Here is a 15,436-nt window from a genome sequence, read left to right on the forward strand (position 1 = left end):
CTCCGTAGGCGCGCTTTGCGACGATGTTCTATTACAAAAGGGAATTGGATCTTGATTCATTGGCTCGGAAAATCGGCAGCGTACCTTGATAATTTCATTTCTGTACAATTTGACCGCGTCCGTGGTCAGACGATTCTTGGGACCCTCCGCGGACCCAACACAATACAGAGACTCCCGCGGCTCTGATGTACAATACCAAGCTATTATTGCCTCCTTTTACTATCTTCCATTACCTCCGAGGCACGAGCTCTGCTGAGAATCAGTTTTGTTACAGCTTTTTTCCTCTCGAAAGATTTTAGTGACGGCTTGTTGGTGAAAAACATATTGTGCACAAATCATCGTACAAAAACATATGGATTCTAACAATATGTTTAAAATTACATACTCGTAACACCCTATGTTCGAATAAAATAAAAGCGTATTTGATATTTTGGATCAACTTTAAAAAATTCATACAGTATTAACAGCTGAACAAACATGAAAATATTGTATTAGAATATATTATAATCGGTTAACTTAACGTCAATTCAACTCCCAGTTCAACTTTTACACAGATTGTATTGGTGCAAATACGACGCTGCAAAACTGTAAATACACTTGCCGGCGCAAATTGAAAAATTTGTAAAATTCATGAATATGAATAAGTGTTCCGTTCCCGTGAATGGGACATCAATTATGCAAAATGTACTCGTATTGCATTGATCGCAATGCTGTGGCGCGCCGTTTCGGGAGTTCGATTCAATGCGACACATAACCTGTTTAACGGCTATGTATACCAAGCCTAATATAACTACTGCACAAATTAGCTTATGATTAAGAGATTAAGGCAAAATTTTATGGTGAAAAAGAGTCAAAAAGCAATAAATGTCTTGTTAAAAAAAATTAAAACGACAATGGAATAATGTAGTAGAACATAATTAACAAAAATTAACATGAAACTGCTAAGTACACTTTACACATTCACGAAACTGCAATCAAAATAGAATCACTAACAATGCGCTCAATATCACAACGTGCGTCATCAACGTGTTCCGAAACTACTTTTAACGTTTAACACTGAGAAAGGAGTTCGCAACAAAAACACCGCGGGCGTAGTTTCCGATAGCCAACGAAACTCCTGACGCAGCGTTCAGCGCGGGCGTTGTCAACTTCAAATTACAGGGCACAGGAATCGGGAACCGTGCACTTGGACCCGTACTTCTTTCATTCAAAGCTTTGTGAGGCTGCGGGTTGTTTTTCAGCTTAACTTGCACTCTTTGTTCGTACTAGAATCGAAATAGGATAAAAACTAGTAATCACAAACGCTTCGACGAAACGAACAATGGAAATGTGTTGTTATTCTCTTATAGTACGCTTTGGGTTTCATTCGATTGCTATCGTCGTCTTCGACAAATTGTTAAATTAAATGTAATTAAATGTATTTATTTTTTAAATGATTTTAATCCATTTCATTACAACTATTATCTTGAAAGTATTACCAAGTTTTAGGGTGGTGATAGACTATGAATACTTTAATAAAATAATACCAATATAAGCTTGAAATTTTTAGGAAGTAATATTGTTAGAAGACATACAATAAATTAACTTGTATATATGTATAAAGAAAATCTAATCGGAATATGGCCGTTTATTTATCTAAGCCATACAAAAAAGACTAAATAAAGATTTCAACACAAAATCTTGTTAAGTATTCGTCGAACGGAATCGACAAAACAAATCGTACATTTGTGAGCACTTTGCAAGACAATAGTTGCCACTGAACGCGCGCTATCTAAGCATTCAATTCAAGATTGCATCGCGTAATGTTACAGTGTGTGAAATTTGTAATCTAGCAAAAATGTATGCGAACGGTGCCCGGGCGCGTGCATCGCTTTAATGAACGCGGTACAACACGCCGGCAAACGAACGCCTCAAATAATTTACTGTAAAGGATTGTTGCATTTGCATAAATATTAGGTAGCGATAGACGGTAACATAAACATTCACACGATAAGTGAAATTTATGGTAATTTCATGTAGGTATTTGTATTTCATAATTTAAAAACGAAAATACTGTTATTACGTATTAGGGTTCACGTGAACGGCCCCTGTCGTGCTCCGTCGCATTTCCACATTGAATCCGTCTAAATTTACATACCGCATGCTTTACTGTGACATGTTTTAGGCATACAGTTGCTTTGCTTAATAAAAATGTTAATATTTTAAGGTATATGAAAGGACTGTAAATGTTAAATGGTTTCAATAATTCTACGTATCACGACATTTTTTTTAATAAATTACCTGCAGTAATCAGTTACTAGCGATGTTAAGAGATTTAAAACATGTCCATGAGTGTGAAGCCGTGAGTAAAAGCTAGTTTACCTATACAGCAATGCATAGTATTTCAGGTTATACGTAGCCACAGCAGCGGTGCTGGTAAATTATAGACAACATTTGTTGACGTCACGGCATCCTTCCCGTTCTTTATAGGATATCTAGTAACGTATTACACTGAATTATTTCATACACGTATAAAAATTTAACAAAAGTTTTGTCGGCGATGTTTGTTAATTGTCTAATTATTTGTTAGATCCACAGAGACTTTGTATAGTGCAAAATAAAATATACTTAGAGTACGCTGTTTAAAGGATGATATAAAACGAACACAATGAAACCAGATCGCCATAGATTAATCTCTCTCCTCCAGTTAATAAGGATTTAAACCTGTGCCTAGAAACATTCTTAAATAGATTTTTTCTAGCGACCGTTAAAGCTAATACGTTTATCTGTCAGACCTCGTTTCGTCGCTGGAATTTTAATTCCCTTAAAGCTTTTCGCGAATTAAATTTAAGGCGAACGATATAATTTTATAGCCCCTAAAAAGTATTCTTTTAAAATGAAAGACTGAAATAAATTAACAGAAAAAACTAAATATTCAGAAGACATTAAAAGCAATTGAATCGTTGGAAATATTCGAGAAAGGGCTTCGGCGAGGTATCCGAGGTATCCGCCCATTCCACTAGAGGCAACTCTATCCGGGCACGTTCCGTCAATAATTTTCCTCTCAGAACATCACAGATCTCGACCGAGAACAAATCGTAGTGCAGTAAACATCAAATAAAGCGACTTGTCTATAAAATATTATTCTTAGCTCTTTGATTTTTGTTTTTCCATCGAATCCCGTTCCACAAGTGGGCAATAATTGAAAACGAAACTGTATTGCGCGGAGGCGGGAGCGCGAGACTCAGCATAAAGGCGCTCAAAATAGATTGAACATATAAAAATTTCAGTCGAAATTCGTACAAACCGCCGCCACGGGAGGTGCTCTGTATCTTTTTACTTTGTAACCTTACTTTTTATTCCATTAGCGAGCGTGTGGAGCCCCTATAGCCAAATATCGTGGAATAATAGAAGCTGTTTAGTAATGGTAATACGCTACGCAGCTCTCGCTACACTAACCTAACTGAATTAAACTTGCGCGCCATGAATTCCGTGTTTATGCTTATTACCGCAGCAAATGTGTTTGTTTTTCAGCTAATCTTCATGCTGTGTTATCTTGTTAACGCGCTGTTTATACTGTTCCGACAGATTCTTTTTCTATTAACATATTAACTACCCAATATACGACAACAGCATTGTTATGGTAATTATATTTGCATATTTCAAGTGTAAAAGAATTTTACTTTTATATTACCTTTTACATACAACGTTTAATACTTTTGACCTTCAATTCAGCCAGATTATTGCATGTTGTTATACCGCAATATACGAGTATATATTATAAAACGAATGTAACTATAACAATTTTGTATTGCATACTTTTAAACATTTTTTAATCCAATTTCTTGGAAAAATCTACAACCAAGTTTTTTAAAAGGTCTTTTTTCCGTGCGATCTTATTACGCATGCATTAGAACGGAATAAGGAAGGTAAAGGCGAATGAGTGTCTCTGAGTTTGCGTGAATACCGACTGCATTATTTGCTATAGAGACAATCCTATTTCACAGGGGACTACATTGTGATTAAAGTTGAATACCGATGGGAAATCATCATTATTGTTGATAAATAATTTAAAGAAAAATGAATTTAAGGTATTTATTTTAAACCAGATGTCGACCGCGACTCTGTCCACGGGGAATTTAAAAAACTTAATAAGTAGGCTACGTGTTCTTCCAGAATATGTTCTACATCTGTGCCAAATTTCATCAAAATCCGTTGAACCGTCCCAAAGATACATTCGCATTTATAATATTAGTAAGATTACAAATTTGTGCGAAAGTAAGTCACAATTTAAAAGAAAAATCCGGATGCGTTTCAAATTGTAATCCTCACCGAGGCTTTCTTTTAGCTTTATATGCGCAATGTACAACGCTATTGCTCTAACACGAAACTTTTTATTTCCGCTTATACCGAGTCAATCGTCCGCGAACATTTTTCAGGCAAACTTTAACAGTGGAGGCAATCGCTCCTGAAATTCGAAAATGAAATCGTTCCGAGCGTCGCCAAGATTTATCGATGAATGTTTGAATTTACTTTGAAAGTTTCGGGACATAAAACTTATGACACATAATCGTATATTCTAGTCAAGATTTCTTCTGCGACGTTAGTTCTTTGAGTTGAGTCGATTTTTACCTGAACGTATGATATTAAAATGGATTGATTTGTCAATACGGTTTTATATTACTCTTCTACTGAGAGTTACGATAGTACAGATAAAATGCAGCCATACTTTCATATAAATGTAAAGTTGTTAGAGAAATATGTTACGAAAGGAGCGTTGAAAGAGCATCTAGTACAATTTTATGGGGCCGATAGCGACCGGCGCGGTGACGTAAGGTGAGCACACGTACTAACGCGATGGTAACCACTAATATATTTGCGGCAATCTGCCACTCGTATTCGTTAAATATACTTTCAACATTATTTCCTGATATCGAATATTAAACCAAACTTATAAATTAGTGGAGTAAAATAAATTTGATACTAAAATGTCAAATTTGAAGCTGATTTAGGTGATGAAATCTTCTTTGTTCTTCTTCTTCTTTATTAAGAATTTTCTTCCATCTAGTTTTCTCTTTTTGTTTCGCGATAATATCTTATTTTCATATCTTTTTAGTGGTGACGTTGCTTATTAATGGAGAAATCACACAATTGCTTTTAATGATTCTATTTCACTTCCATATTGAAATACAGAAAAACTATCTTTTACTAAAAATACGTCTAGACAAAAAAGCGGCATACTGAAAAAAAATTTTTTTTTGAATCTTCATTCAAAGTTCCAATAAAGATTTAAACCCGGGTTTTGTATGGAACCGATATTTCATTTCATTTCATTCACGCCGCGTCTAGACTACCAATGGTAGGATTGCTTATGTGTACCTCTATAAATAATACATGAGTTGGAAATATGAGCTGGAGCCTTCATTTTGTACGAGCCACTAGTGAAATTAACAAATTTTTATTGGCATTCCTCCCATACTCGATCGCGCGCAACCAAAATAACTTAAAGGGTCGAGACTATGTAAACATCGTGTAAACCAAATGCGGCGATCAATACTCATAGAGTCCGACTTTATATCCTAATAAACTACGGAAAAATATATATGAAAACTGAATTTAGATTACCATTTCATTTCAACTGTATCTACTTTTTATGCTGTTCGTAATAGTTATTTTATAGAAGCATTACTAACCACTTTTGGACTGTGTTCAACTTCTTATATATTGTTGCTTCTTTCACATCGTCTCAAATTGGGTAATATACATTCAAAACACTCAACAAGATTACACTTCTACGTATCTGATTATTTTGTACAAAGACTGTTCTTGGTTACACTCGTAATATAATGAAAGTCGCGAAGCAGTTGGAACTGATGCAGTTTTCGTTGACGTGAAAATCAGTCTTTCAGTAATATGTAACATATATGTCTATTTGTTTGTGTCAAGAATTGCATCGCTTAATCCTTGGCACATCGCTGTTCGCATGTCCGTATTATATAATCGATCCGATCGCCTCTCGCCAGGAATGCACGCACACGGCTATCGCATAACTTCTTCAACTCTCAATAAAACTTTTCTATTGCTTTCTGTGTTTTAATATTTCAAACATGTCCGACAAACTTTCTGGTCTCTTTATTAAATTGATACTTGCAAATAACAATTCAGTATTCACATAATGTAAAGTCAAATAAATTTATAATTTAAAAAGAACCTACACACCTGTCGCTTTCTTTTACTAACTTGCTAAATTTATACAATTGTTTTGTTCTCTATGACCTTTCGCAGGGTTTTTATTTCAGATTTCATTTACCTTTTCTTATACTGAGAGTCGTAAACTCACTACGTAACTTCAAATGATTGTTCTCCAACAATAAGGCAAGAACAAGGATTATACGAGAACTTTCACAGCAACTATGTAGTGAAATGATTCGTGAGCTTCTGTTCTACAGATTTCTTCGTTATAAAATGTTTTATGTATTGTAAAAATTATTAGCATTTAAAAAAAATATGTTATTAAAATGGTATATAATAACTAAATAACTTCTAATATATCAATTTGGAATGTTAGACAACTGTTACTGAATCGGTCAATACGCTTACGAAGCACTTACGATCCGAGATTTACTGGTAAATTTCACCAAATAGGCTATAAGAGTGAGTGTCGGTCTGCACCGAGAGTGCCGAATGCAACAGTGCTGTACTGGGCAATACATGGGTGTTCTTGTTAGACCGAGCCAATCTGGTTCGGCTCCGCGCTGCCATAAACTCTACAGTACATCGCTACTAACGCTATAACAAGCTCCACACCCACTGTTAACCGATCAACTATGTAAACTGAATAGATTTATTTTTATTATTGTTATATTAAATCTACAGTACTTATATCCATACATAGACGAAACAGGAGGTATATAGTAGTGGATGTGTCCAAGATCATGAGAAAACCTTTTTTTTCATAAAAATGCTGCCAATACAAGCAATAATTGAACGTAGTTCTATTTGTCACATTTCAATTATTAGATACACTTATATCGATAAACACTTTCACGAACACACAAACGCTTTCACTTTCTTTGAGAAAGAGCAAAGAAAAGAAGATAGAAAAGACATTTTAATTTAAAAAAAATTGAAAATAACATTTATGTGAGTTTCTAAACAAATTTTCAAATGGTTATGTCCATCCAGCAAAGATATTCAGACTTCACATAAGCCGAAAGCAATAACACATTCAGTGTGCCGCTGACTTAATTCGGATAGCTGTAGTGACGTTTAACTAGCGCCGTAAGGCCGGCCGGCCGCACTGATCGCTCTAACAACTTTAGCACTCATGAAGATTGCTTTGATGGAATGCACCCAATATTTCCATTACTCCGGAGTTTCATTTGATTTTGCAACACTAGAGAACTGTAATTTGTCCGACAAATGTTTTAGTTACATATAAATTAAAACGTAAAAGTCATCTATATCTATATATATAAAAGAAAGTTGTGTTAGTTACACCATTTATAACTCAAGAACGGCTGAATCGATTTGACTGAAAATTGGTGGGCAGGTAGCTTAGAACCAGGAAACGGACATAGGATAATTTTTAACCCGTTTTCTACTTTTTTTTTTTATTCCGCGCGGACGGAGTCGCGGGTAATAGCTAGTATATATATAAAAGAAAGTCGTGTTAGTTACACTATTTATAACTCAAGAACGGCTGAATCGATTTGACTGAAAATTGGTGGGCAGGTAGCTTAGAACCAGGAAACAGACATAGGATAATTTTATCCCGTTTTCTATTTTTTATTCCGCGCGGACGGAGTCGCAGGTAAAAGCTAGTTTATATTAAAAATGGCTTAATTAAATGGTGAATTGAAAATCCTTTCTATGTTCCGAAAAGCACGTAGATAAGGAGAAATACTGCTGCATCCTAGAAAATTCATGGTACTTACTTAATAAAAAAATCAAAAATAGATTGACCACGTTAAAACATTGACTTTCTTAACAACTCTAAATTGCTTCCATTTGCATATGATACAGCAAGACCGATAAATTGCCACCAACGCCGGTAGCTGCGAGCTCGCGTCAGCCGGGATGTCGGCCTACCGTCATATCATAATAACATAGGATAGCTTCATACTATGGCCGATTAATGAAGCCGGCGTAGTGCTCCGCAGAACGTTGCCGTAATAGTTTTACGACTAACCCCTACCCCGCGCCCTTCGCCCCCCGCTACCCTCTCAACGCCCACCCGAACGCCCGCCGACTCAACTACTTGATTATGCATCGCACACTTCCAACCGATTATCGAACTAGTAATGAACGTTACTGCGCACAAAATTTACTAACTATTAAAATGTTCTATCTACTAACTAATTATATTCGGCGAAGTTTAATACGTTAACTTTACCGTGGTAAAGGTGGATGATCGGTGAAGTACGGAATTCAATTTTGCTTAGATTAATTGCTTTTTCTTTTGTGATTTTATTAATTTCTTTTCTGAATAGTTCATGACTGCAAAATAAGTTACGCTTTTGTAGAATTTGTTATTACCAAGTTATACAACAAATATAAAGAACATGTATTTGTGAATACTAGATATTTGTGTATCATATTCACCTATTACGCTGATGGAAAATGTTTCATAGCGTCAGATACAAGCCTATCGGTGTTGCAATACAACAGTGCAATCAGTCAGAATAATGCGGCACTGAAACAACGACGTTATTACTTTACCCAGTCTGTTGAAAGATTTAAAGCGATCTAAATTTAAAATCACCCAACGATTATTTTCGCTAAGTCCACAAGAAATATTTTTAAAAATATTATATTTATCATTCATTATTCTTTTGGAAATAATCCACGGTTAAAACTGTTCAAAAACTTTAAAACTTTCTAAAATACTAGATAATTTTTAGGGAATACGAACTGGCATACAAACATGCGAAAAAAAAACCGGGATAGTAAAAAAGATGAGGCCTTATGGTATTCAAAAGTAGTATAAAGTTAACTGTATTTTTTAATAAAGTCATAAATTTTACTACAAAAGTCAGGCATCAGACACTCTCCTTGTTATCATAGCGATGTTAAATACGTTAATAAAGCGCAGAACTTCGCATTAAAAGTTAGACATTTCTTGTTAAAACATATGTTGTTATAAAGTTCTCATAATTATGTATACAAACTATACTTGTTTAACTGTAATTACCGTTTTCTGAGATTATCCGCTACAAAAGAGCTTTGTCCTACGATACGTTCAAAGTTACCATGAAGAAAATAAACTTAGAAAGATTAAGATGTTAATTGGCTTTAAATACTAATATAGATTTGATCAAGAAAACATATTTACTTACAGAAAGTAAAAAAGTTATATAAAATAAACATGAAAATCATATTCAACTGCTGCTTAATGATTCGTATATACAAGTACGATTAAATACCTTAGCCACTTGCGAATCTGTTAAGATACGACGCTCGCGAAGATAGAGGGGGTGGGCTGCTCGAGGGGCACGGGGGGGTCTCGCAATCCCTCTCATTTAACAGCACTCCATTCCTCTGTAGGTGTTTGCCGAAGCGATTCCGACGAAGGATCCTCCTTTTATGGTGCTACTTACAGTCTCATAGTGATTCGCGGTTTTATTTCGGACGGCTCGTGTAATGGGCCGAACATTTTTCATGCTACGCGAAAAGCGAACCCAGTAATCTTTGCATTTATACCGTGATCCTTTATTGATTTTAGATTTTTAGTGGAAAGCGAAACGAATGAAACGGGCGTGAATGGAGACGCGCTCTGTGAAAGCCGGTGTAAGCCCCGGCTATGATATAAACTTCCATTGAAACTGCTATGTATCTGTAACCCCGAGTTACAAATAATCCAACGTGAATATAAAATACATAGGTGCTCCGTGAATTTATAAATGCTTATATTCGCAATTGAAAATTCGCATTTAGAAACTCTTAAATCTACTCATTAAATCTAATCCTTACTTTATAAGAACAAATCCAGCTAAGCTATATTTCAAAGTTAAAATATTAAAAAACGGAAGGGTTTGCTTTTACGAGTAAAATAATTTACCCCAAGTCACGTTTAAACACTTAACGCCTACGAAATCAGTATTTTGCAGAAGCAAGAAAACGATATTTCAAATCTTTAAATTCATTAAAAGCTACATCCATTTTGGCTCCAGTGCCGGTTCTGATTTGTCTTCCTTTCGTTATAAAAGAAACTCCAACATTAATCATATACGGTTTTAACACGTACTTTTCAGTAAACAGCCCTCATTTCCTTTAGGCTCGACACAAAAAAACAAAGGAAAGGAGACCTGCCATTAAAATAAATAAAAGAAAATAAAGCACCGACCGCGAATTATTTCACTTACCTACTTTTTTTATAAAAAATGCGAACGACGCATTAAATTTTAGGGAGAAAGGAAATTCCCTTGTAAGCAATATCGAGCAGGCAAATTTTTCAGATATTGCCTTCAGGTAGCGCACATTTATTATGTACCCGAATATATTACTCTTGATTCATTGACTTTCGATATTGATTTACTTTGCTAACATAAGCTGTAGTTGGGGAAAGTCCGCGGCGGCTAACTAACGGCCTTTGACTTGAAGAATTAAGGGTGTCAGCCATGTGTGCGTGCGGATACTGGCGTCAGAACAACAACTTTGTTGTTCCAAGTTGTAGCAGCTAACTCAATAGATTAAATTTTATCTGAAGTAGATATTGCGTCCGAAGGAAAGTAATCGGGCGTATAAATAGAAATAAAGAAAGGACAAAATCTGTAGGAGAAGGCTTGGATGATTTCAAAAATTACATAATGATTTTTTTAATGTGATCACTAATTAAACACCCTTTTTATTCATTCCTTCAGCAACATTTAATTTCAGAAATTCTGGTCCTTTGTGGTGCATTAAGCATTTTTGTAAATTTAAACAGTTTTTAATTTTATTTATTTTTTTCAAATAGATTTATAATATTAAAATATATCAGATCACAATTGTAAACGTAAAAAACTAAATAATAGATAATTCGAAAATATTGTATATTTCCGATAAGTTACATTGATATAAAGATATCAAAGAAAAATATTTGTAGTCGAATTTTGTTAAAACAATTTCTGTTAATATTACTGTTTACGGTGAGAATTTTTAAATTGTTATCACTTTCAGACAGCGGCGGACGGCGGAACATCTCGGCCTTTGCCGATGTCCACTTGATTTACGATTACGATAAGGTGTCGACCTAAAAAGTTTCGTGCTTCCTCTGGACGGGGAATACTGTCGTGTAAGATTTAAAACCAAAAAAAAAATTGTACGAAATATTGCCGTCCCTGCCATTTTCTTTAACTTCGAAGCGTGTTCTTTCGGTTCCCGAGTTATTATCGTGGATATGATGGGCAAACTTTTAAAACATAAATCAATCTCTTTTCTGTTTTAATACTTTAAGAATACTCTTTTGAATTAATAAACAAATAGTGGAAAGGCGTTTAATGTACACACACTGACAGTCTGTATATATTGATGTGTATTCTAACGTTTATTTCCACGCAATGCGTTAAACTGTAGATGCGTACTCTAAGAAAGAAGTACGTAATCTATGCACATAATATAAATAATCGGACATATGATGTACTTATGTTGCTATTAACGAAAATTTATTTTTTTGTTAGTCTATCAAAGAACAATGTAAAACTATGCAATACAAGGAGGTGTAATGTCCGCAATGATATTTTTGTTGGTTAACTTGCTATGCAATATAAACATTTGTCTTCGTGTTTCAATAAAATGTGGCAGGCTTTCTTTCTTAAAACAAATTCCAGCTGCAATTACATTTATATACCAGTTAGAACGTAAACCGGTTTACGTTAGTTTCATCTCCATCGAGGCGGTGTAATGATAGATTGCATTCAGATTTCTCGTTGAACCGCTCGGATATCGGTTCTTTGAATATTATTTCAGGGCGCTGGGACGCGCGATATTGAGTTGTGAAACCGACGATTTACCTAACAGAAGACGCTCTTAACAGAGTAACTTTAGCTCGACACTTTGACAACTTATTTCTTGTCTTGGAACTTGCCACTCACTTTGTGTATACAGTAGCTTGATTGTTGTTCACTATAATAGTGAATGCTGGCTCACGAATGCTGACAACTGATCTCTTTAACAGCGCAATTTTCAATTTATTCTTGCTTCTAAAACAACATTCTTAGTAAGTGAATTTAAATTAAATTAAACTTAAGAAAAAATGATATACAGTTATGTACACTATCATATCCATACATACATATTTATTACTTGCATTTTACATCTGAAACATACATAAAATAAGTATGTTTCAGGATATTCGAAGAATACAAACAGTAGAAAAAGCTTATTCAATATAAAAAATGACGAAATCGAATCGAAACCGTGTATACTTACTGCTTTGAAATGACGAGCATGATACTAGTATTATTTTACAGACTATTTCTACTATCTCTGATGTTATTATAAAATTATCTTTTAATTAAAGCAAATAGTAAACTGGACACCGAAATCCTCGGCCATTCAGCTCGTTCAAACGTTTAATTCGGTCAGGATAATTTCGAGTTCCATTGTTAAGTTCTAAAATTTGAGATCCAACATTTAAATGCTTACAATTCAAAGGTAACCACAAAATTCTGTACGAGTATGCCACTCTATAGAATGAAACTTATTTGCAAACCGATGACTTTTAGCTGAAGGGCACCATATCAAAACCTACCATACAATAACCTACCATAGAACTATTCTAGAATAGCATTCCTTATTACATTTTATTACTGCGGTCACACGTAAAAAAATATATATTAACGATTCGTTTCTAAATTTCGCTGTTATTTCTAATTTAAGAACGTTACGTTAATATTTCTAACGTTTTGTTATTTACTTAATACTAGCTTTTACCCGCGACTCCGTCCGCGCGGAATAAAAAAAAAAAAGAAAACGGGGTAAAAATTATCCTATGTCCTATTCCTGGTTCTAAGCTACCTGCTCACCAATTTTCAGTGAAATCGATTCAGCCGTTCTTGAGTTATAAATGGTGTAACTAACACAACTTTCTTTTATATATATAGATGAAAGGTAGCAGTAATTGACGAAACTATTTCCGAATTAAAAAAACGCATATCAAAGGAAAATAAACTCTTCCAGTTTGTCTTTAAATATTGATTCGCACATAACAACATTCTAATACAGATTTAAATATGTGAAGTTGGTATTGCCGATTCAATGTGCTAATAATACAATCCTGTGAAATATTCTATGTCGTACAACTACATAAGAAGCTATATAAAATGATGTAGGTTTGCGAAGTGCCGGTCGAAAGGTGGAAAATAAATTAAACTCACCGCGACCGCCGCGTTGTAGGATCTTTCATAACCATAACTTCTGTGATTTCGCCAAATTTGCTAAAGTAGTCTCGTAGGCTTTCTGTAAAAGAGAAATAAAATAATTTTAATGGAATTGCGGAACTAGTTTTCTTACAATTTATGTGAATTTTTGTGTACAGAAATATTATTCTTTATATCAATACAGTGTATGACTATGTATATAGTAAATAGTAATTGAAATACGAATTAAATGAAATAGGATTAAAAAGAAATGTGTTAGTTATTAATGTTGACTTCTTCTCCAAAATTTACTTTGAACACGTGCAAGAAACTATGATAGGGTATGTTTGCGGCCGCACAGCTGTATTCACTAATGGATAAGGTGGGTAGACTCCCTTTTAATATGAATATGCTGATTTATAACGTCCTTGCTTTTAGGCTTATTTACCATAATTTCCGGTCAGTAACTGATACATTATTTTGATTAAATGACATTGAAGTAAAGTTACTGAAACGTCATGTTTCTTTTTACGAATATGTCATAAAATTATTATATTTATTATGCTAATTAAGATTGCTGAATTGAATTGACCTACTCTCTAATCTGTTAAAATAATAATCATAAATATGTTTTGCCTTTTAATAATTTCCAACGAACTATGTTTTTGCTTGTTGTTTATTAATTTTGATACATTTTTATTAATAATTATTTACTATTTTTATGGAACAAAATAAAACGGAAAATATTTTAAATATATTCTATTCCTTGGGCACAGATTACTTTAAAATTGAGTAAGGTGATATTTCACAATACATTAACTTTCTCTCATAGGTACTCGAAAAGGGATTCCGATTAATACTAATTAAGAACAAACAGACCAATCACGAGAGGCTTATTGCGGGATACATTCCAATTTAAACTTGCTTTCAATTCGAAAGTGGAAGTGCTTCTAAAACCGAATGTTCGACTATGCTTTTAAAGTCGATTTTCGACTCGTTTCGGAAAGAACTTTTCTAATCTGTGCGGGCAGCTCCAGCCTTCGGTTCCGCACTTCGGAACGGTAATGAAAAGTAACGATTGCATGTCCACTTCGCCATTAATCAGCCTTTACCATATGTGAGCTTCGCACATTTATACCAATACTCTTTAAAACGAATCGCGTTCTTTACTTTGTGTCACACATGTAATTAAACGACTAACATGTTAATCATTTTGAACACTATGTTCAAGTTAACATCGTGATATGGTAACCCTTTTCAAGGCATAAGAATTTACTTGTTATGAGCTAATAAAGTAGTTCAGAAATAGTAGGGCAGTGGGGCTAATCAGAGGTCGCTTCCTTACCAGAGATTTAAATTTTTATTCCCACGTAACGCGTAAACAAAGATTACTTTTCCAGTAGTACAAGTCATTTTGCTGATTTTTATTACAATTAATAACAATAATAAGGCATAAAATATATCTATTGAAATATTACTGTTACAGTTAGCACTAAGAATTGTTAAACGATACATAACAGTAATAAAATTCACCGGCTCGGCAATTAACAAGAGCTCCAACCTAAACTACAGTTAATAACCCCCATCAACAAATCCTAGCGGATATAATCGTATATTTTATTTAGACGACGCCTACAAGGCAATACTGCGAAGGACAGCGCGGGTAGATTCGGCACAGTTGTTCAACCACCATAAAATTAGCATTCGGCTGGCTAGTAGCATTTTCATCCGAACACAACTTGTGGATGTATACCTGAATTATTCGACCGCACTTCTCAAGAAATGGGAGATCGGAGATTTTGTTTCTTTACAACTGTTTGAATGGACGTCGAGGATTTTCTAACAATTCTCTGATCCTTTCTCCCGAAGTTTCAACGTTCTTCAAGACTTTGGTATACTTAAGACGATAGAAGTTTACGCTTTTAGTTGTTTTACGTAATACATACCCGATTAAAATAAATATTTTTTTTAAATTGTAGAAGTTAGAAAATAACAAATATTCACACTATTACACATTTTTTTTATTTCTTGACCTTTTTATTATTTACTAAAATTTAACGTAGTCGACAGTAACAGCAAAAGATCGAAAATCGAAAGCGCTTTATATATAAACACAA

At 34.3% G+C, this 15,436-nt stretch overlaps 1 protein-coding gene across 2 annotated transcripts in view; it reads right to left on the minus strand.

Annotated features, from left to right (window-relative positions):
• Positions 1-15,436, minus strand: part of LOC106718514 (RNA-binding protein Musashi homolog Rbp6) — a 400,846-nt gene that overhangs the window by 229,491 nt on the left and 155,919 nt on the right. For both annotated transcript variants that reach the window (XM_014512607.2, XM_014512608.2), the window contains exon 3: positions 13,338-13,419. In XM_014512607.2, the coding sequence (XP_014368093.1) occupies positions 13,338-13,419 (82 nt within the window). The remainder of the gene's footprint in view (positions 1-13,337; positions 13,420-15,436) is intronic.

The sequence above is a fragment of the Papilio machaon genome, chromosome 4 (assembly GCF_912999745.1).
Source record: "Papilio machaon chromosome 4, ilPapMach1.1, whole genome shotgun sequence".
Lineage (NCBI taxonomy): Eukaryota > Metazoa > Arthropoda > Insecta > Lepidoptera > Papilionidae > Papilio > Papilio machaon.